The sequence below is a fragment of the Hetaerina americana genome, unplaced genomic scaffold, assembly GCF_022747635.1.
Source record: "Hetaerina americana unplaced genomic scaffold, ioHetAmer1.1.p SCAF_6, whole genome shotgun sequence".
In the NCBI taxonomy this organism is placed as follows: Eukaryota; Metazoa; Arthropoda; class Insecta; order Odonata; family Calopterygidae; genus Hetaerina; species Hetaerina americana.
Window position 1 is genome coordinate 44,886,078 of NW_027287205.1, and position 22,860 is coordinate 44,908,937.

At 37.6% G+C, this 22,860-nt stretch overlaps 1 protein-coding gene across 1 annotated transcript in view; it reads right to left on the bottom strand.

Moving 5' to 3' along the window:
* LOC139695328 (glycine receptor subunit alpha-2-like) overlaps nucleotides 1-18,378 on the bottom strand; it is a 33,043-nt gene extending 14,665 nt beyond the window's left edge. Inside the window, exons 1-5 of the mRNA XM_071594036.1 lie at nucleotides 18,202-18,378; nucleotides 4,789-4,823; nucleotides 3,513-3,820; nucleotides 3,103-3,170; nucleotides 2,243-2,405 (exon numbers count right to left, since the gene is read on the bottom strand). Of these exons, the coding sequence (XP_071450137.1) occupies nucleotides 2,243-2,405; nucleotides 3,103-3,170; nucleotides 3,513-3,820; nucleotides 4,789-4,823; nucleotides 18,202-18,378 (751 nt within the window). The remainder of the gene's footprint in view (nucleotides 1-2,242; nucleotides 2,406-3,102; nucleotides 3,171-3,512; nucleotides 3,821-4,788; nucleotides 4,824-18,201) is intronic.
* Nucleotides 18,379-22,860: the final 4,482 nt, after the last annotated feature.

The window sequence follows — 22,860 nt, forward strand, 5'->3', positions numbered from 1 at the left end:
GGAATAGAAAACATCTTCGCAGTACTTAAGCATTTAGAAAAATCAGGAAGGAAGAGTTTCATTAGCTCATTTGCAGCATTTATGAAGATGGATCTTGTAAGAAGAATTTGTTATATAGGTATTGATACCAATCCCAAAAAGGGAAAAGGAGCTGTGAGTATTAGAGGACTCTTTAATTTTGATTTCACACGTAGTAAAGGTAATACCCATAATCATCAATGAGAATATAGAGAAGAGAACCAATGAATACTTAGGTGAAGATCAGTTTGGCTTTAGAAAGAGGATGAGTATGTGCAATGCCATAGGAAGAAACAGATAGTGAGGGACACAAAGGGTATAACAAGAACATATTTGTATTATTTGTAGATTTTGAGAAGGCCTTTGACAGAGTCAATGGGGTACAATTAATTAACATTTGAAAAAGTTAGGAGTTCACTAGAAGGATCGACAATTTATCCTAAACCTGCCTCAGGCTGCATAGGTAAAAATAATGAAAAACGTCGGGAGGGGCAATCTATGACAGGGATGCCTGTTTTCTCCCATTAATTTTCAATATGTATGCAGATGAAATCATAAGTTTGGTCAGGGAATGTCTAGAGTTTTAAAATCATATAGATTTGTGGTTGATTAATTGTTAGTCAGCCAGATGACCATGGGGTTATAAGTATTAGTGCAGTTCAGAATTAGTGTCATAGTTATGGGTTGAGAATTAAGCACAAGAAATCAATGGTAATGAAATACTAAAAAGAACGCTGGGATCAACATTAAAGTTTACGGACAAAACTAGAGCCAATGGAACAGTTGATCTATTTAGGAACTGTTTTGGAGGAGGTTAGGCAAAGAGATGGGGGAAATTAAAAGAAGAATTTCACTGAGCAAAGGAGCATTTTCAAAAAGGTGGGTTTTTATAACTGGCACCTTAAGCAGAGATGGTATGAAAACACTTGTGCAAACTTTTAATTTGAAGCATATGGATTGAAAACTTAGTTATTGAAGTAGGTAAAGATTGGAAGTTTTTGAGATGTGGGTTTGCAAAAGAAGGGATGAAATAAATTAGACAGAAAGGAAAACAAGCAATGAAGATCTAGTCATGGTAGGACAAGTGAGATATCTGTAAGGAGAAATTTGAAAAGGGCAGGACAAGTGGATGCAGGAGATGCTTAGAGGCAATGAAATTCTGAAGGTTATAATAGAGGGGATAATGCTGGGAAAGAGGGGCAGAGGGAGGAAAAGAATAGGCGTTTGAGATGGCATAAAGGGAGATAGAAAGTTGGAAAACCTGAAGAATAATATTTAATATCCAGTATTTCTAAGGGTATTTTCTGTCAGCTGGTTAAGGGTTAGGAGTACAGTAGTGTGTAGTCCCAGGGTCCATCAAAAAACTTTTCTAAGCTGGTAGATTACAACAAAAAATGTGTGAAAATTGTTTACATAATGAATTCAGAAGTTAAAATGAATGTTGACACCATGCTGTGATAATTCCTACTGAAGAACGGAGGGAGATCATTATTTTTTTAATTAAAGAACAGGAAATGCAAAGAAGGATAAAATGTATAAGTATGTTAGGGACCTAGTCATAGAAATTCTTAGGAACTTGAATCTTCGGGGTTTTAATCTATCAAAAACTAATCAAGCTAAAAATGAGGTCAATATGTGAACCTTGTGTAATGCATAGTCATGCATTCCAGGATTTTCATCACCAATTAAAAACAAAGCTTTTCAATAATGCCATCCTTCAATTTTTTGCCTCCTTTCAAAATATCAAGGTAAAGTTTGGCTTTTAGGCTGTTGAATTTTGTTTTGAGATTTTCCTTTTTCATTTCACTTTATTAATAATTGAAAAAAACATGCCTTGTGCTCAATGGAAAGCTGAACTAAAATTATTCAAACTTCTATACTTTGGTTCTGGATCTATCAGCCTGGATATTTGACTATGTATAACCCAACTATTTGGATAGTTGGCCATCCTGAGATTGGAATATCTCTAATTTCAGGTTATCATCAAGTGTCTGTTTATATCAGTTGATGGTCCTATGCCTCTAATATTGTTATCACACGCCTATAGGTTTCTCAGTATATCACAATATCAAGCTAGCAAATTAAACGAATACAGTTCAGTCACCAGTTATTATTGTTGCTGGTACACATACTCACACACTTGATTTTATCAATTTGTATTGTAGCTTGAGTAGACAAAAGGATTCATGTGGGATCTAAAATGAACCATGACATAATTACTGACCTGTATAAATATCAGGAACCCATATCTTGGAGAGAATTTCTGAGTTGAAACTAATGTAATTATGTAGAGAATATCCAATTTCGTTTTCAAATAGAGCATCTGTACCATTTTGTAATCTTATATCTTGCCAGTAAATCCGTAGATTCATCTCAATACTCAGCATCTGAAATGGTTTAATATATTACACCAAACATTTGGTTATGATCAGAGTTAGATTATTGAGTGGCTAATCTGTAATTGGACCATAATTTCTATAAAAATTAGTTTTATATGTAAATAAGTTCACTATAGAAGTAAGAAATGCTTAGGGTTAGATACGTCAGAACTTTGGAGCTGTAGCTGCATGGGCCATCTGCTTATTTTTATATTTATCAGCCATGATATACATGGGGGATTGTAAATGAATACCTAAAATTGCCATCATATCACACATACCTAACATGGTGACATACTATGTTGCAAATGTGATGGTTTTAATGTTTGAAAGTAAATATCATATGATCCATTTGCCAATGATGCCATGGTAAAAATTAACGTTTTTGTCATTGCCATGTCTAATCATTTTTTTGATGGTATCCATTTATTTTTTATCTCTCTTACATGCAATATTTTCAATTTTATTTTATCTCTTAGTGCTTGATCCAATTCATGTATATTGCTGCTGTTGCAGTCAAAGATAAATGTTGAATGCTGTGCAGAATTTTTAAAAATGGCTGGGCAGCATTTAAAAATTTTCCTTAGAAAAAAATGCTATGGCTAAGAAAAAAAATCCATTTTCTCGAGTTCAGAAGAAATATTTGTTCTCCTTAGCCCTGAGACACACTGTCCAATCGATCCACCTACAGCAAATAGGTACTCACCTGTTTTAGCTCATTTAACTCTGGTATATTTTTCAAGCTAACAGAAAATTGGATCGGCACCGGATTTCCTTAAAATTGTAAACAAAAGCCATATTAAAATTTACATTATAAAACATATTACACCTATTACACACTGCATAAAATTTGCCATTCATTAAAAGAGTAAATTTTTTTAATGCAGAAAATCATAGATTAGTCATAATTTTTGTAAGAATGTTTCAAAATATAAATTTTGTTTTTCCAGCAGAAGTACTAATTTTTTATTCTGGCTTCAAATATGTGATACTATTACTTCTTAAATACTAGGAGAAAAGAATCAGTCTGTAAGAAGCAGTCATACTGAGACTCTTAAACCATATTTATAAAGATGTTGATATGTTAAAAATAATGGATTCACATCATACACTCACCATTAATCAGAGAAGGAGGTTCATGGATACTGTACTGGGGAGGTATTAAAATAGATAATCTGTCCTTCTTTCTCCCCACATACTGTATATTATTTGCATCATGCCTATGGAATGACCCTAATTCATTATTCTCATTGTCATCAGGCTCAAAAGTACCAGAAAGCATTTGTTTATCATGGTATTCATCACTTTTGGGCTCTGTGGTTTTGTCCTTTGTACATAGTGTCTTGTTCTTGTAAATACATAATGTTTTAGCCTCTGAATAAGCTTCTGCTCTGTTTATCAATATGATGCAGCATAAACATGCCCTGGAAAAAATTGACACATGAAGTACCCATATTTTAAGCAAAGAAGAAAAGATGTTCATTTATTGGTCTACAAACTGTAATGTAACATTATCATGTCATCATTTATTCACCAACAGACCATGTGGTATAGGCTTTGTCAAAGCAGAGTATACATATATATATGTAAAACAATAGAAACATGAGGATATAATTCAAGCTGAATACGGACACTTTCATTGACCAGACAGGTATTCATCCACACTAAAAAACATTCTTTTGAATAAAAAATATCTTTATTTACCTTTAAAGGTCAATAAACACATATTAGACTTCAGAAAAGAAGGAAGTTTATTGTACTAAATAAGTCCCATGTTCTTGGGACCTTGGCAGGTACATCTTGTGTGCTCAAAATTGGTGTATAGATTGTTTATATTGCGGTTACTATGATTGTGAACGTCAGCAGTAATAGGGAAAGTCTTTGGGTCTATTCTTGTGTACACTCCAGTAGTAAAAATATAAATACATGGAAGAGGTAAAAGGTTAAACTGCCTAAATAGTGGAAGACTAGGGGCATTTTAACTAAAATTAGCTGTCAATGATACAACTTTTTTTTGTAAATTAAAAATGGATATGGTCTGAAGGGATGAACCCTAGAAAATAATATCTGAAACAATATGAGAATAATACAGACAATAATAGAGCGATAGAAGAACATTATTAGAAAGTGTAAAGCGGATTGCCCGGATCAGCAAATACTGTGGATTGAATTTCTTTAAGAGCTTATCAATATGAGAATCCCAATAAAGATGACAATTTAAATGTATACCAAGAATTTTCACTGACCCAACCTAAGGCAAATATTTACCTTCCTAAGGTATTTTCAACACTGGGGATGGAGTGTTCTTATGAGCAAATTGTATTACTTATGATTTATCAGTATTAATTTTGAAAAAATTGTTTATAGACCAAAGATGAATTTTCTGGAATACAAGACTGCTACTGTGAAGGAGTTGTTGAGGTGAGGCTGAGGAAATAAGAATATTAATGTCATCAGCATATTAAATGGGATGACTGGCAGGTGCATTGTTCAATATATTGGGTAGATCATTAATATATATTAGAAAGAAAGTGGGCCCACGGATGGAACCCTGGGGAATATCTTGATTGATTATTTAAAGGGAGAGAAGTATATTTTGCTCCATCTTTACAGATAATAACATGCTCAACTCTGTCTTATAAATATGTCAACCAGCGTTTTGGTGATCCTGTAACACCAATCCTATGTGATTTTTCACAGATTACATTATGGTTGATAAGGAATCAAATAAAAAGCACAGGTATTGAATTAAACATCCAGAGCATTGTATAGAAGATTAATTGCATCATATATGGCAGATGTGGTGGATTTGTTTGCCTTAATTAAATCAAAACAAAGCCTGATGATAAAGTTAGGTATTTCATCATTGCCTGCACTGTATTTACTACCAAAGCTATTAACAACATTTTTAAGGTCATTTATGGGAACCAGGAAAGAGGAAAATTTAGGTGGATGAATTCACAATATTTTTATAATTCAACTGATTAGTACGTCGGCCAAGTGATGGAAAAGTAGTAAAATAATTATTGAAATCTGTTGCACCTATATTTGAGATAGGCATATGATAAGGTTGGTACACGGATAATTTCTTTGATCCATTAACAATCTTCCACATTACCAAATACTTCTTGGAGCAGTTTAACAATCTGTCATTATTGTACGTCAGCTTTGCAGCATTGAGAAGTGTCCAGTACGACCTTTTGAGATAACTGTATTCAAGTTCTAAATACTTATTACCAGAAGATTTATAATGGACGAATAGGTCCTTGAGGTTCGTGGATAGGGCACGAATTTCATTTATAATCCATCGATTTTTTGGATTTCTGTTTGAAATTTTGCGGGAAAGTAAAGGAAAAGCAACATTTATATTGTGTAGCACCTTTCATAAAAGAAAGAAAACTTTGTTTCTAAGTCATTGACAACATATACGTCCGTCCATGTTTCTCCGTTCAGCAGATAAATAAAAGTGGTAATATTGAGATCGGAATAACTTCTAATTTCATGCGTAATGAATCGATGTTTGGTATTGATGGAGAAATAAGTCATAATGGGATAATGATCAGATACATCGGAGTGGATAACTTCGGATTTTACATCGTTGGGATCAAGATTTAAAATTGTGAGATCTAGTAGAATAGATGAGGAATAGCTAACACGAGTGACGTGATTTATGCTGACATTTAAGGTATATGACCTGAGTAAATTGAGGAAAGATTTTTGGTTATTGCCGACGCAAAGTAAATTGCAATTGAAGTCACCGGTCAATGTACTGAGTGACTTAGGTTTCCAGTTGAACTTATGTATAGTCAAACAAAATAACGAGATTTTGTATAAACAATTGAAAGTCTTCCTGTGGAGAGCGATAGACACAAATAACACATTCTATGTTCGTATAAATAAAAGGACACACAAGAGTATTCGAAGTTTTTCTCTGATACTAGGTAGTCGGGTATTGTCGGTGGAGCGATCGAAACTAAAGCATCCTTTAACAGGATCACTCTACCACCATTTTTAAAAACAGACCGACAATAAATATTGGCTATGGAATAGCCATAAGTATACTGATGAGTGCCATTAACAGAAGTGAGCCAATGCTCGCACAAACAAAGAACGTCAGGTATTAAGTTATTCAATAGAACTTCTATCTCAAGCAGCTTATTTTTTAAGCATTGAACATTAAGGAGGAACGCGGTAGAATAGTATCCTTAGCTAGACACAAAGTCTTTCCAAACACTTAAGTCTGTGGAAAAGTACTAAGTCTAATAGTATGGATAGTAAATACTTCCACGAAGTTAAGCCTGAAACAGTAGAATATAATATGGTGAAATTTATTTATTTTTCATTTTCGCAGCTCTGAACTTCCCTCCACTCTGCCAGATTATTTTTCAAGAAAAGAAAATTGAATACTACTCCTGTACTCTCTGTCTTTTACTTGATTTATGATGTTCTCCACGGTTTAACTTAAGTTCGGTCGGCATGGCTTTCCAAAAGGGTAATCCAAGAATTGACATGGGAGCATTGGAAAATGATGTAAGCAATCAAATTTATTATTTTTGAAGTTGCATATGATAGTTTTCAATATGCCTTGCTTTTGATTTAGAACACCTGTTGGTATGAATGTAATCTCGCTTGTTGTAAGTATAAGAATTTTCAAATTGGTAATTAGAAATACTTGCAGTGATTGTCATAGTGGACTATAAACTGCCCAAATGTGGGAATGGTGCGAAAATTGCCATTATCCAAAGAGACTCAGGTGCCCTTATTTATGTGTGAATCTGCTTAAAACGCCAAATATGAAGGATGCCAAGCTATGGTGTCTTCTTTAGGGGGTCTTACTAAATATTCCGATAAGCCCTTACTAAAAAATTGTTATGGTTTGCCAATATGTTTAATTTGCAATGAAAAATTTGCCAGCAACAGAAAAACATCTCTTAAAACACATGTCATTAAACGGCATCATTAAAAAAGTATGAATAAAATAAAGGCAAATGCATCATGAATTTTTTTAGCATCAGATGCTTAGAAAATAACAACTATCATTACACTAGAGAAAGATTAGTGCCAAATGTGCATACATGTTTGTGCTAAAAGAAAAGAATTGAACAGTAATGCTTGATGTGTGTATCAGTGAGATTATTGTGCAAGTGCACATCTTAAAAACAAATTTTAATAGATTGTTGCTTGCACTAAGCGACTAACTGCTATGCTGCGATAGAAATGCATCACAGTTTACACTCATATATTGAGAAGACATTCCTATCTAATGGGCAAAATGGAAAATGAGGCAAAGTTCATAGGTTGTACAGGCCATTAGTTGAGGTATCCACTGTAATGATGGCAATATTTATTGTTGGTTAAGTGTATAAAATACAATTGACCTTACACATATACATACTCTCCAGAAAAATAATATTCATGCCAGTGACTACAGGCTGACTATTTGCCAAAGGGGTACAACTATATCACACTGCCTCTATCATCTTTAAAAAAACTATCTTATGCAATGAAATCAGAAACTTAGTGTTACAGTCTTTATGGAACATTTGGAAACGTATGAGTATTTATGACAAAATGTTTTCTATAGCATGAGTGATTTCTACCAATGCAAAACGGTGTATTGGCATATTTTTGGTAAGTATTAAAATTTATCTTTTATTTTTTATTGTATCTTTCATCTATGACCTACTATATAACAACTATGAACTTCAGTTGAATAAAATATTATTATTGTTAAGAAAATATGCTACATGTATGAGAAGGCTCTGTGTGTGGGTTGAATGCCTAAAGCGTATCCATTGATGTGCTTCAATGTACTTCTTGGCAGGATAAACTTTTAACCATCTTCTACATCTTGCATTAAATCCATTAATAAAACCAAACTCCTATGAATGCATTTTTGGAACACTGTAAGAGATAAGACCATATTTAATCTCATCCTACTACTGCCAATTGAAATTTATTTTATAGTATATATGAGCAATTTCTCAATTAGAATTTTCCAGATTATTTAGTGATATAGCTCAAAAACAAATATTTGTAGGTACCTACCTCATAGTGAGCTGAATAGTTCTGTAAGCTAAGTATCTGCATACATCAGCTTACACATGTTAGCTTAACTCAGTTAGGGTAGATTTTCAGTGAACCACATCACTGCACATTACTATTCTCCTAAGCCCTGATTAACATGAAATAAGGTATCCTAAAGCCCTATACTTCATGTTACAAATACTCATTCTTTAGCTTTAGCATAATGGTTGTATGCATTATGTTGTACATAATGATTGTTGAAACTTTACCCACCATTTTCATCCATACAAAAAATAAAGAAACATCAATGTTTGGACCATGGTTAAAAATATGTACAAAAGAAAGGATTAGTCAAGATTAATTATTATTAAGTATGACTTCTTATTTTAAATGATCATATGGGATATTATCATATCTTATATTCCCAGATTTGTTTGCTGTGTTGGCATATTTCCTGAAGATGCTCACTATAATGAGATAGAAATGTGGAGCTTAAACATTGCTCAGCGAAACCACTCTTGGAAACCACCTCTACATCTACGAGTCGATTCTGAAGACTACGTGCTGTGGTAAGTTTATCCATTTTATTTTTCCAATTATGGGGGTAGTAGATGATACAGAAAAATGACTCTGTGAATTCAGTGGTGTTGAACAATAAAGAAAACATTATCGTGAAAGCAATCAACATTACTTATAGCTTTTGTTTTAGCAAATGCCGTCACATATTCATGTTACGGTATATCTGTAAGTCGCCAGACTTTTGGTAAAGCAGTGGTATGTGTACTTGTAAGGTGAAAAGGGGATACTTTCAGATGTCCATTCCTGGCTTCATGTCTAAACCTAAACCAAACTCTAAACCTCTAACCTCTAAAATTGGTGACTTTTGAAGGTCTAAGTCAAAGTACGTAGCCATCATGATGGCAGTTACGTTAGGAATGTACCATATTAACAATTCGCAAGTTAAGCCTTTTCCATCCAGTTAAAATTAGATCTATAAGTCAATACCCACTGCATTATCCTGAGCCAATGCTACGTCTTACACGAAGAAGACTCCAGCAAGACTATTTTGAAACTTATATGGTCGGGCCTAGGGGTAAATCAACCTTATTGCGTTTGGCCTCATAATGATCATATGGCATTCGGCGATTTCAGTTGGCTGCGGGCCTTCATTTTGTAATTTGAAAATTTTAAAAGACATGTACTACTAATCGAAATACTGAGGGTACGCGGAATCACCTCCTTGACAACACGCTCAGGAGTCAACAACTTTACTCCCAGGAAATTAATAAAAGATTACACGGAAGTTGCATGGTACATCAAGGATGCTATAGAAAATCATTACGACGTCAAAGGTTATAACGGATGATAACTCCAGCGACAATAGGAATGAGATCACTCATGAATACAAGATATCTAGGGTGAATGCCAAGAAGGAATTTCGGAAAGCAGTTAGCGAATTCAAAAGGAAAAGATCAGCAGAAAAATTGAAAGAGAATCCGAAACATTTTGGTCGTTCGGCAGAGCGGTTCAGGGAAATAAGTCTGCAGTTAATTCTCTCAAAAAAGATAAAGGTGAAAGAGTAACCAGCAGTATGGAAAAGGCTAACTCATTAAATTTCTTCTGTCAAAGCATCTTCTCCAGTCCCGCTGAATGTCTCCGATAGCTTACCAATTTGTGCCCGCCAAACGATGCCCAAAATTTTAATTAGTAATTGAATAGAACGTTTGCTGAAAAATATGAAGCCTAATAAATCCTCCAGACCCGATCAAATACCCACTTGCATATGTAAGGAACTAGCATCGGAAATTGCATCGTATCTATGAATCATATTTAAGAAATCACTAATAGATCAAAATTAGGATTTATCAGGAGAGTGCTCGGTAAATGTGATGAAAAGGTCAAAGAGAAATGCTATCTGTCATTGGTTAGGCCTCATTTAGAATATTCTGCAAGTACAGGGCCCGTACAATAAGTATCGTGACCGGTTCGCTGTAGCCTCAACGGAGCGGTGGATGGGGGTCCGACCGGTCGGCTCGGTAGAGGGGTTTCCCAACACTCAGGCGCACTTTAGTTCAGTCGCTGCCGTTGAGACAGGAGCTGGATTTTTGTGACGTGTGATTGTTTGTGGTGTCGTCGCCAGCATGGAGCGCACAGTCGAGCAATGCTACGCTGTGAAGTTTTGCGTTACACTCGGGAAATCCGCCTCGGAGACCCTTGAACTCATTAAACAGGCACGTGGGGATGATGCCTCAAGCCGCACAAGAGTTTTTTAGTGGCATAAAATGTTAAAGGAAGGCCGGGAGATCGTCGAAGACGAGCACCGCGTCGGACGCCCGACGACCGCTCGAACCGATGCTCCGGTGGCCAAAGTGAAAAAATTTTTGGACTCTGACAGGCGTTTAACCATCGCCCTTATCAGTGAGGAGGCCGGCCTTTCAGTCGTAACCGTCCACACCATAGTAACAGAGGATCTTACGATGAAGAAAGTGTGCGCGAAGCTGGTGCCGTAAGTCTTGAGCGAGGACCAAAAACTGTCACGGGTGGAAATTTCGTAAGAAATTTTGGACTGCGTCCTGGAAGATGAAGATTTTCAACAACAATTTTCGACAACGTTATTACCTCAAAGGATAGCTCAAAAGGAGCTCAAAGGATATCGGTTCGACTCCATTGAGGTGGTTCAAGCCGCGACGATAAAGGCTCTCAACAGTATTCCAGAAACCAACTTCCAGCGGGCTTTTGACGAGTGGAAGACGCGCTGAACTAAGTGTATCGATGCAAGAGGAATGTATTTTGAAGACTTAAGTAATTGTAATGATAACCTCAATAAATTTAAATTTTTGGAACCAGTCCCGATACTTATTGTACGGACCCTGTATATGGGATCCTCTCGAAGTTGGATTAATTGCCGAATTGGATCGCGTGCAGCGTAGAGGAGCTAGATTTGTAAAACGTTGTTATGGTAAACTTAATTGCGAATCCAAAGTATTAGAGCAGCTAGGCTGGGAATCACTCACGGAGCGAAGTTTGAAATGCAGATTGAAGCTCTCGCATAAATTGGAAGAGGTCTCTTTAGCAGTGATGTTGAAAATATATTATTACCCCCATCGCACTGCGGTACTTACTTGCGGCCTTAATTTTTACACGTACCTATAACACCTAAGTCGGGCTAAAAGGCCGGGCTTTTGGATTCGGTCCCCTACACTCAGAATCGCAGTAGGCCGTAACTTGCCTGAGGGACGAACATAGCGTTTTGCTGACGCTGCGTATGGCCTTGGATTACAGCATTAATTGCATCAATTCATTTGCCCTGATTTTCATGGTTTTATTTAGTTGTTAATATTAAAACTAAGATGCTTGTTTGATAAAGAAGTTTTCATACGCGTTCTGTTTTTAGCATGGAACTGAAAAATATAAATAGTTCTTCATTAGCCTCGACGTTTTTTCCGGTCTGAAGCCGCTTGAATTCTGACGGTTAACTACTAAATAAGCAAAAGGGAAGAAAAATGACTTGGTTAATGCGTCATAACTTTTCTTTTTCATCACGACGCGAAGAGCTATTGCGTCCTTAGCCGTTTGAGATAATTTACCGCACGCAATGCTTGCCTTCCCAAGCATTTTCTTTGGAGAAGAGGGGTCGAAACTTAGAAGTTTACGCAAATTAGGTTTTACTTGTGAAAGAGCGAGAACATTATATCGATTATAAATGGAGCTCAGACAGATATGTTGCATTCAACTGTGGATAATGCAGACTTACCCTTATGTATATATGTACTCTTTCTTCTGTCAACGTTGTCCTAAGGAAGTTTCTAGTCGGAAAAACTAAAATGAAACAGACTTCCGACTTATCAATCACACCTCATTTCTTGAAATGCCAATTTTCCTAACAGTTAAAGAAAAGTGGACTCGCTCTTCGGGGCATAGTAAAAAGCATAGTAGTGTCTCATGTTGGGAATGTTTAGGGTCATGATGGAAAGGAGAACATTGGCTGGGCGGGGAATAGGAAGGAAAGGAGAAGGCTTTCTTGATAGCTGAATGCAGGGAGAAGTAATGAAGAAATGTCGAAAGAAATAATGTAGGACTAACTAGAGGAAGTTCTCGCGTTTAGTAGAATATAAATTCTTCAGGAATCGTCGAAAACCTAAATCGTAAATTGTGGGTATCTCCTCCCCTAACCACCAAAAACCAAACCTAAGTGTATCACCGGGAACCGCGGACTTTCAAAATAACATTTATGGTTTGGAAGCCTTGGTCCAGTCAAAGTGTAGAGATTGACTAAAATATCTCTATAACGTTGCCGTTTTACGCTGAACACGAAGGCTTCAGGTGAGATAGTTTAGGAACCGGAACAGCAAAATTTTCTTCCCAACTCACCCATATTCCTTTCCGCAGTCTTCAACCCCTACCTTTCAGCCAGCTCTCTTCTTTTTAGCCATCTGACCCTCTCCCCATCCATAGTTCCTCCTTACCATGAGCATCCGGTCACCCTCCAAAATGTATACTAAATTATGATTTCATCTGACGTAAATTAACTCTTCAACTTTCATACCGATCTAGTACCTTCACCGATGGGTATGGCGTGCAACTCAACCGTCCACCACAAAAAATTAACTTCTACCACTGCCGTAGAATTAGCGTGAGCTCTACTCATTGTGGCGCATCGATGTCGTAAAAATAAAAAAAATATATTAACGTAGGTATTATGTACGTATAGATAAAATTGACCTGATAGGAGTCTTCAACATGGTCTAATTAATAATGGACTCCTAAACTTATTTTTGTATGTACTCGTATTAGCACTTTATTCTGAACCCGCACAGGTATTAACGCGAGGAAAAAAGGATTTTAATCAAGAATTTTAAATAATAATCATTGTTTGAAATTCTATTCAGTTCATTTAAAGTAAATGCTCAGTATATGTGTGATTCGTGGGTTGTATATCAGTCCCCCCCCCCAATCCTGCCTGCACCACGCCACGGGGTACAATAGATAGGAAAAATTCTTCATTCTTCGATTTATGTATTTATTTTAAAACATTATTCACATGCAGCAGTAGCGCCAATTCACAGTGAAAAATATAACAAACATGAAAGAGGACAAAAGACAATAACGAAGGTACGGTATGCGTTAAATTAACTCAAGGTTCTCAGCGCCCTCATGTAATGGTATTCTCACGTTCACTGTAAAGAAATTACTTGCACTGGGAATAATGTTTTCAATATTTAATGACGTTAACGTAATTCAGAAAACAATTGCTTTCCTCTTATTGCAATTAATAAACAATTAAGTTTAAAAAAGAAAAAAATCCAACTAGCAATGTTTGATGGAACTGTAACTGCTGGGCTTATTATGCTGTTATTATAAGTTGTTTACAGATGAAAGATAGGGTTTGGATGGTTCCTGGGAAATTCCCCATCTTCACGAGCTTCTAAGTATAAGTTCTTGTTTGCCTTACATTATATACTTCTCCGATTTCTCTCACTTTCGTCTCCATTCCTTGCTGTTCAAAATGAAAATTATTTTCCTCCCAGTCCACTCTAATAGCCAACATTTTTATTTACGGCCTCCAAAAACCTCAATATCGCCTCGCCTTTTCGTTTCTTCGAATTTTCCCAACAGTCATTGATTCCAATATCCTCACCCTTCCCATGATCTTCCAATCCCAACGTTTTTCTCCGCGTCCAACTTATTTTCTCCACTTTGCTCCATACCCACATCTTTGAAACCATTATTTTACATTCTTCCTATTTCTATTCTGAGCCATTCAGTCCCATAATGCTCCTCTTCAAATTCTACTCGTATTAATTCTATAAGTCTTAACTTAAAATATCCCGATTAACAAATCCCTCCTTTATGTAAATGCTCCTGTTCATACAAGTCTTCTCCGAACGCACCAACTATTACGCCCAATTCTGTTCATGCTGTACAAAATGTCCTGCGAAAGTAAAGTAAGTTCTCCACTTTTCATCAGAAATTACTTATTTATTACTTATTTAGAATTAAGCTTTCATAACCGCGCTTCCGCATTTAATGAAACCTAGCTAATGTTGTCATCATTCACCATTATCAATTCATTATGTCTTCTGCGTAGCACACATTTTACGGACTACTGCCGTATGCGGTGGAAGGGCTTGTGCGCTTCGATGACCCCTAGAGCTGTGCTGGAGGGAGCAACGGTAATTGCTCCTGATAGGGTCACCTACGCCAGATAGGTCGAAGAGTAGGAGCCAGACGGAAGGTAGTCCTCGTAGTGTCTGTTCTTTTGGTAGGCGGCCGTAAAGGTGTCTGACCCCAGTGGGGCGGCCATGGAGCGACACTCACGTTTAAAACCCTATCGAGGAAGGCAATGGGAAACTACCTCAATTAATATATCGCATGGCCAATATTTTGGTAATTCTGCATTGGAAGCAGATGGAGGCAATACCATTGCAAAACCATTACACGATTTCATAGAGGAAAAGAATCAGACATTATTGTCCTCAGTAAAAGAAAGTGGCGCTAAGGGGAAGGGATTTCCCTCTTGTTGAGAACCCCGGATTTAAGTGAAGCATGAACGTCCTTGGATAGGGCTTAGAATGGCATGGGTTTGTATGCGGATTTTGGCGACATTTAGCCAATAGTATTGGCATATTTTTGAGCATCTTAATTAAAATTTAATGGTAATGATAAATCCAATAAATTGGTCTCGCTATTTAACTTCAGAATATTTTATAATGATTAATTAGTGAAAAAATATAAAATTCCTAAAAAGTATCAATCTTCTAGGCATTATAGTTTCGACATTTCTGGGAAAAACAATGTATGGGGCTAAACATTTGTCGTTTTTAGCGAAACAAGATTCGGAGTGTATATAATCTTGCTCTTCATTTACGTTGGTTGACTTCCTCACGGAATCTCCCCGGTTTTCTAACATAAAGTCCATTTGAATCACTGAATTTCTTGCTGAGAAAATTAAGTGGTGCCTTGAAAGTGACACGGTATCGTCGGAATCGATCGGAAAGAATTGATAGTGCATCTACATAACCGAGCTCCCATGGATATTTTATTGAACGAAGTAGCAGGAATGCGTTTAATCTTTATCCTAATACAATCACAAATTTGCACGATCGAAGGAAAAAACATGCGGGGAGATTCTAATGCCTTATCAACATCTTTTTGAGAACTTACTTTGCCCAGGAAACGTGATCCTTCGATCAGTTGTGAGGTTCTCATTTTTCATTCGTGGTTGGGATCAAATTTAAATGCCTTATGTTAAGGAAACGAGTTATATTTTCGTTGCAACCGCCGAGTTTTAGAAATAACCAATAGTGAGTTCCATCGGCAGTTTATATGCTTCTGACAGCTGAATGATGGCCAGAATGCCTGAATAATGTATCCCCACAAAGAATCGAACCTGGGCTTCGAGCGTGAGAAACCGATGTTACACTCCACCCCCCTCACATTACTTGATATTAGAAGCATGAATTTGAGACTGGCATTGAGTTTCATTTTCATAACGTCAAAACAATTAATTCCTTCCCTATGCAATTCCGTAACATACATATAGTATGTTCTTTTCTTGACCTCTTCGCTTCATGCTGCACCTTCATCTCCCTGTTACAGCATCACTTCCATTGACTGGTCCATCCACTTTGTTCCTTTACCTCACCTAGTCCTGTTAATTTTTTGTTGATCTTATAATATTAGTTGATGCCCTTATTGATTGATTTTCTTTATGAAACCTAATGTGAAGGCACTTGCTATATTTCGTGGGCTAATTAATTAAAATACATTTTGCTAATACCTAACATACACGTATTTCAAAAAGCGATCGATTTCTGCTAAGGACCTGTCACTATGACGCCAATTATGTGATGTTTAGCTCTTCAAACCGCTCTGATATAAAGTAAAGTTAAAATAACAAAACAAGTTAACGATTACAACAGAATTTCCCAAATTTATGATTATTTCTTATGTATAGGTACGCAATTGATTAAAAGTCTGGCATGTAAATTAGTGCAGTATTTTATGTTGCATGGCGATATATTTCGACCAAAGGGAGGAGAGTTAGCGTAGGTTGAAAGTGAATGGAATTTAAGTTGGGGAAGTGAATAAATAGTCTAATCATAGATGTAGTGGACTGGAGAATTCTTCGGAAGAGGGGAAATGGTTGGGGTAAAACACGTATCCTTCTCCACAGGAAGAATGTATATTTTTTGTGTCAGAACGTATCTTGTGGCTGGTTTGACCCTGAAGTCCAGGCAATCCACTCTTTTCATGTCATCTAGTGTCCCAAGATCGCCAATGCCAACAAATCATCCAGCAACAACTCCCAACTGACTCCGAAGAATAATTCGAATCTCAGTAGAAACTGAATCAATATAATTTCCCCATGCTTTTGAGTGTAATTTCTCCTTTGGATTAAAAAAAATTAAATAAACATCAAACAAATGTGGGAAGCTGTTGCGTCACAGTTTTGTAATAATTTGAAAATTTTTGCGTGATTTTCATCGAAATTCCATTTTGGTTTACATATCTGTATTTTAAGCACGCCTGGTGTAGCCAGGTGTGTAGTAAATTATTTTCCCGAGGACAAGCAATCACTTTCCGTCGGATTACTCTAATTTTGAGATCGGACATTTTTGTGTGGTCGGATAAAGAATATATTTACATGCTAGATTATTTATCATAGGAAATATGCCGAGTAGATTAATATTTTTTGGAGTTAATTAAAAGGACTCCATATCGTAGTGGGATTCAAAATGAGTCTAGCTTGGCATGTGAAAATGCTGATTAAAAGGTGAGACTCGTTGCGTACTATTGAATTAAACCGGAAAAATACGAAGTCATTTCTCTTTAGGTATTATTTCTTCTCTCAAGAGCTTTGAAATATATTATTTGATGATGAATTTTCTAAATTTGCTTCGGTCCCTATTTGCTTACTTCCCACCACGAAGCCCCGGGTTTGAATCCCGGCAGGGTCCACAGTTTTCAAAGGTATTCCGATACCTAGTTGGATGCTGCGTGGAGAGCACTTCAAGTGGGGTACGCCGTACGTCAGATGGGACGTTAAATTGCGTGACCCTTTGGCACCTTTTCTTAATAGAGTAGACTTATGTCGACGCTGGTTTTCCCTCAACCTTTCCTCCATTCCCTAAACACCCTAGTTCACCAAAATACCAACCTATCCCTAATGGCCCAAATAAACTCACAGATGCCGGTCTCCTCCCCACTTGTAACTACCATTGTCCTAATTCATATTAATATTTCCCCTATCCACCATACTATTAAATGTGCAGAGAACAAGATGATATATTAAAGTGCCTATCAGCTGTATTAAATGAAAGAGAAGTCGTAATTTCCACCGAATTAATTTGGTTTGGTACCACGCTTTTCACCGTGATGCGGCATCATCAGGTACGAATTTGTAATAATACACACGTGATGTATACATTAACGGCGTGATGGGTGGGAGTGAGTTGGAGCCAAAACAGATTTGGTTATATCGTGGGAACGAGTGATCAATTCTTTCATTTAATGGGTACACAAAACTTTCATGAAGTGAAGCCTGACACTGTAAGGTCCACCTATCAGCTCTTTGAATAAATCCTTCTTTGATGTCCCTACTACTTTGACCGTCTTGCTCCAAAACATTTTACAGTTAGGTAACTAATGCATTATTTTATTTTATTATTTAATAGGCAGATGAAAATAGTTGGTAAATTCACGTAGGTTATGATCTCGAGGGGATTGTCGGGATTCTTGGGGCAGGGAGTCAGCTTTAGGAAGAGGAGGTACTTACCTGAGCGCCCATGCCGTAGTCCGCATCGGGTTGGGTTCGCAGGGGCTTGCCTACCTGCGAGCGCGCTGAAGGTGACTGGAGAGAAGGATGTGGCCCTTCTTCTCCTCCCCTGGTTTCTCTGCCCATCCCCCCACCACGCCCCTTGCCATGCGTCCTTCCCCTTGCCTCCTCCTGCATGTTCCCTCAATTCGCCATTTTTTTAAGGTGTAAACCTTGTGCGGAAGTCCAAATATGCTGAGTGGCGTTCGATGAGAACCAGGAGCGTCTTTAAGCGACCCCTTTGCAGAACCCTGAGTAAATCGGTCAAGGTTATTTGTTGCCTTTTGTCGTCGGCGGCTCGGTTGATAAGTGCCAGAAATAAGCTCGGAGTGCATGGGGAGGATCAGGGATTTATTTACCGGTCTTTACTCCCCGCCGACTGCGGCCTCCCTGATTTCCGATTCTTCAGAACTGGCCATACGTACATGCCGCAAGAGCCGCTCGCCGTGGAGGGTAGTTTTTTGTGAGACTGAATACGGAGCTTTGAGAAAGGAGCCGTGAGGTCTTCATGAATTCAATGGTCCCTGTCTCAAATCGGCAATGGCTGAATGAGTAAACTATGTATTTTTAAACTCAGCGAATTTATTTCAATGCTACCTGTTTCGGCGCATTTACATTCACGCAATACGCGGCAAGCCGCCGTTAGGGCATGCGGCGGAGTCTGCTAGGAAACCAGCCCTGCTTGCACAAATATTAGTTCGTACATGCTCTTACTCTTTTCTTGTTGCAGTTTCTTATGACGAATATGGCTGAATTTCTCAGAACCTATCCAGTTCCGTAAGAAATATTTTCTCCCATAAATTCCAGATACTTGCCGCGTATTCCTGATGTGGCCTAACTAAATCGAAGTTGCACCCCTCACTCACCATTTCATTGTATATTCCTACGACCCGTCTGATGAGACCTAGCTTCTTTAAGGCCGGTATGCGTAGTCTTCTGATGCACATACCGCATCAGAGGTTTGATTTCAGCGTAAAACCCAAGTATTTAATCAGTTTTGGGATGCTTAATTCAATCCTTTCGATTTTATATTTTGCCCCTTGTTCCTCTTTTCTTTTATTCCTGACATAACTTCGGTCATACCAACATTTTCTTACCTGATTTTATACCTGTCAAAATCCGTAGTACCGAAATAAATTTACTTTGAAAAATGTGCATTCGAGAATTTATTTCTTTCGGACGTGGAGTGCTGTAGCCGCGCTCTCTCTTTTGGCCATGCCTTTCTGTGGCGAACGGACGCAGCTTCGTAGGGTTCCAGTGAGCGGCGCACAGGGAGTGAAGGGGCGGCAGCTATTCCATCCACCTTACCAAACCCCCAAGGTCCGAATCCCATGCATATCGCCTAGAACAGCTGACTTTCGAACATGGATTTCGTGGGAGGAAGGGAGGTGGAAATATTGGCGTAGTAAAGTTCTAGGATAGATAGATTCGTTCATTATCGCATTCCTCTTCACACCCATAATATAATGCATCCACAAAATTTTTGCGAATGTCTTAAGCATAAACATAAACAAATGAAATAATTACGAAACTAATATACAAAAAATAAGGCTGACTATTATTATGCGAAAATGTTTAATTCCACCGAATCTTAGCGCCATTCATACTAAGGTACTATTGTAGCATTATATGCACTTCAATTTTTGTTTTTATTCTGAAAATATTCTGGTAAAATGGATTTTTAAGGTAGATGATTTCTCATTTAACTTTGATCTCCTTTCTTAAACTGTTGAAGTTCTTTGTTAACTCAAACTAGACAAGCGTCTTTAATTTTTTGAATGGTGATAACGTGTCAATTCCTCCCCGTGGTCTACCCTTAACGTGGTTGAAGGACTTTTGCGTGCTGATGATCCCTAAAATTGGCTAGCGGGAGCAGTGATACTTTCTCCTGGTAGGCTTACTCATGTCTGATGGTAGAAGGGTGGGATCGAGACAGCACAGAATCTGTTCCTCAGTAAGGCGGCTGCAAGCGCACCTTACCCCCGTGGGGCGGCCATTGAGTGATGGTGTCACGTCAAAAACAATATTGTGGAAGGCAACGGGAAGCCTCCTCAATTATTATTCCCGAGAATATAATGATGGACTGTATAGAGAATATGAGTCCTGGCAACTGCGAGACTCGGCCCAGTCAGCCGTGTGTCGTGCCCGGCACCGGGAGAGGCGAGGCTTCCGCGGTCCTCATCTCACGGAACCCTCGTAAAAGAAAACCGACAGCATACGCAGAAGAAGAAGACCGAATTAGTTGCAATAGGAACTTGGAATTTAGGGTAATATGGAGGAAAGATAAATTAGAGAATATATAGCGAGAGATGGAAAGAGGAAATATAGATATTTTAAGTTTATGCGAGGTGAGATGGAAGGACAGCGGTGATTACTGGAGTGATAGTTATAGAATGATATACAGCGACGGGGACGAGAGCCAGCTTGGGGTTGCCATAACATTGAATAAAAATGCAGGAAGAAGCGTACTCAACATAGAGCAAGCAAGGGATAGAATAGTACTAGAATAGGTAAATGCAGATCCGACGAACTTGGTAATTGTACAGATATATATGCCTGATTGTTGGGAGAAATCATGAGGAGGCAGGAAAAATGGATGCAAAGCATATTGATCGGAAGTGGGATGCTGGAGACAGAGAAGGAGAGAGAGTGGAGAATGTTAGAAAAACGAGGAAGGGGCAGAAGTAGAATATGAATGTTGGACGGAATGAAGGTAGGATGGAAGTACTCATTCAAGGATGAAGAGGGGCTTTCTTTAGCGAAGGATTTTGAGCTGTGTTTTGATTGGAGGGACAAGATATTTATTTGGTAGTTTTGTCCATCTAAACGTACCTTAACTAGTAGATTACCTATAGTAATAATAATAAATATATACATAACAGAGTAAAAATATGTTGTAAAAGGTGATGTACCACCATAATATTTAAAAAGAAGAAAATTATGGACGTTCGTTTTTGTGTTTTGTGATTATCATTGTTAATCGACCGGTAAAGGTAAGTAGGTAGAATAAGGCTGTACTGAATCGGTTGCACGCGCAGAAAAAAACAAGTGCGCGCGGCGGCCATCTTGGAAATCCGGCGCCGGTGCTGCCGCCTATATTGAGTTTGAAAACAAAAGCGCAACGAAAAAGCGGCGCTGGAATTCCAATGTGGTTTTCGGGGGGCACGTGCGAGTTGGGAGGAGGAAGTACTTTGCGGCGGCGGTGGTGTTGGCGGCGTTGGGCCGGGGGAGGCTCCCTAACCGCGTGACCGCAGTTGCCTGAAATTCTTCTGAGATGCATGCTTTTAAGAATGCTAAAATATTATCATTGCTATTATATTGGTATTTTTGAGAAAAACAAAAAAGCTAAAACGACAAGCGGTGTGTTTCCCCCCTCCCCTTCCCATCCCGCCCCTCCCCTTCCCCTCCCCTTTCCCTTCCCGCCGAACTTGTTCGTGCTTGTTTTTGGATCAATTTAAACAAACACTATAGGTGAAAACATTAATGATATTAATTAATAAAATTCCATTTATATTAAAACAGAATAATTAACAACACTGAACACCAGCCATTTCGATGCTTGTTGTAACACGCAAGGGATGCTTATTTAAACTGGAACGGGAGAGCAGGATTAAGAAATAAAACACATTATCACATTTTTTTCATTTTTATTTTTTTATGTACAAAATAGTTATGACACTTTGGGGAGGGGCGCTCTGTGATTCCAAGCCGCAAATGAAATAAAGAAAAAAAAGGAAAAAAACATCTTTTACAATCAATGAATTGAAAAGGTTACATATAATTTGAAATATAATTTGAATTTTATATATAATTACAATCAATGAATTGAAAAGGTTACATATAATTTGAAACTAGTGATAGTTAAATGTAGATAGGATATTATTACTTATATATCACTATATATGGTCTGCTTGTTTTGGAAATTTACATCGATTTAAAAACAGCCAAAATTGAAAGAAGAAAAATGCCATGCAAATAATTACTCGATCAATGAAATGTCCAATACAAGACTGAAGTAAAAAGATAGTACATACCAGGAGAGGATAACACACCGGGTTCCGTCCCAGTTCAGGCTCCATTTCTCATCATTGGCATTATAAGTCTTTAAATCACTTTCATCCTCAAATATTGAGGTATATCGTTTGGGAAGCCAAATCTTCCGTTCGGCTTCCCCTTCGTATTGAATTAAGGCTACCAACCCCTCCCCGTACTTCCCGTTAACCTTTTCTAGGCTTAATATTATATATTTTTTATTAACGCTCAACTCCTCTTTTTTTAAAAATGCAGGGGTGTTCTTATTCACCACCGTCAGTAGGCCGTTCAACTTATCCATCTGAAAGGAATGAATTAATTTGTATATATTTTTACATCGGTAAATTGTATTAATAGGTAAATTGTATTAATAAAGAAAAAATGAGAAAGGATACCTTACCTTTCAATTGGGTTTTTTGTTAAAATCGATGTGAGCTGTTCGAAGGAGGAAGATAAAAATTAATGAAAGAAATATAAATAATAAGTAATAATTTTCTAAGGCACGTCATCTTACCTTTCCCTTGTCTTGATGTACTTCGAATGGCGTTCAGGGCGACACCCTCTGGATATATACGCGGAGAAGAGCGG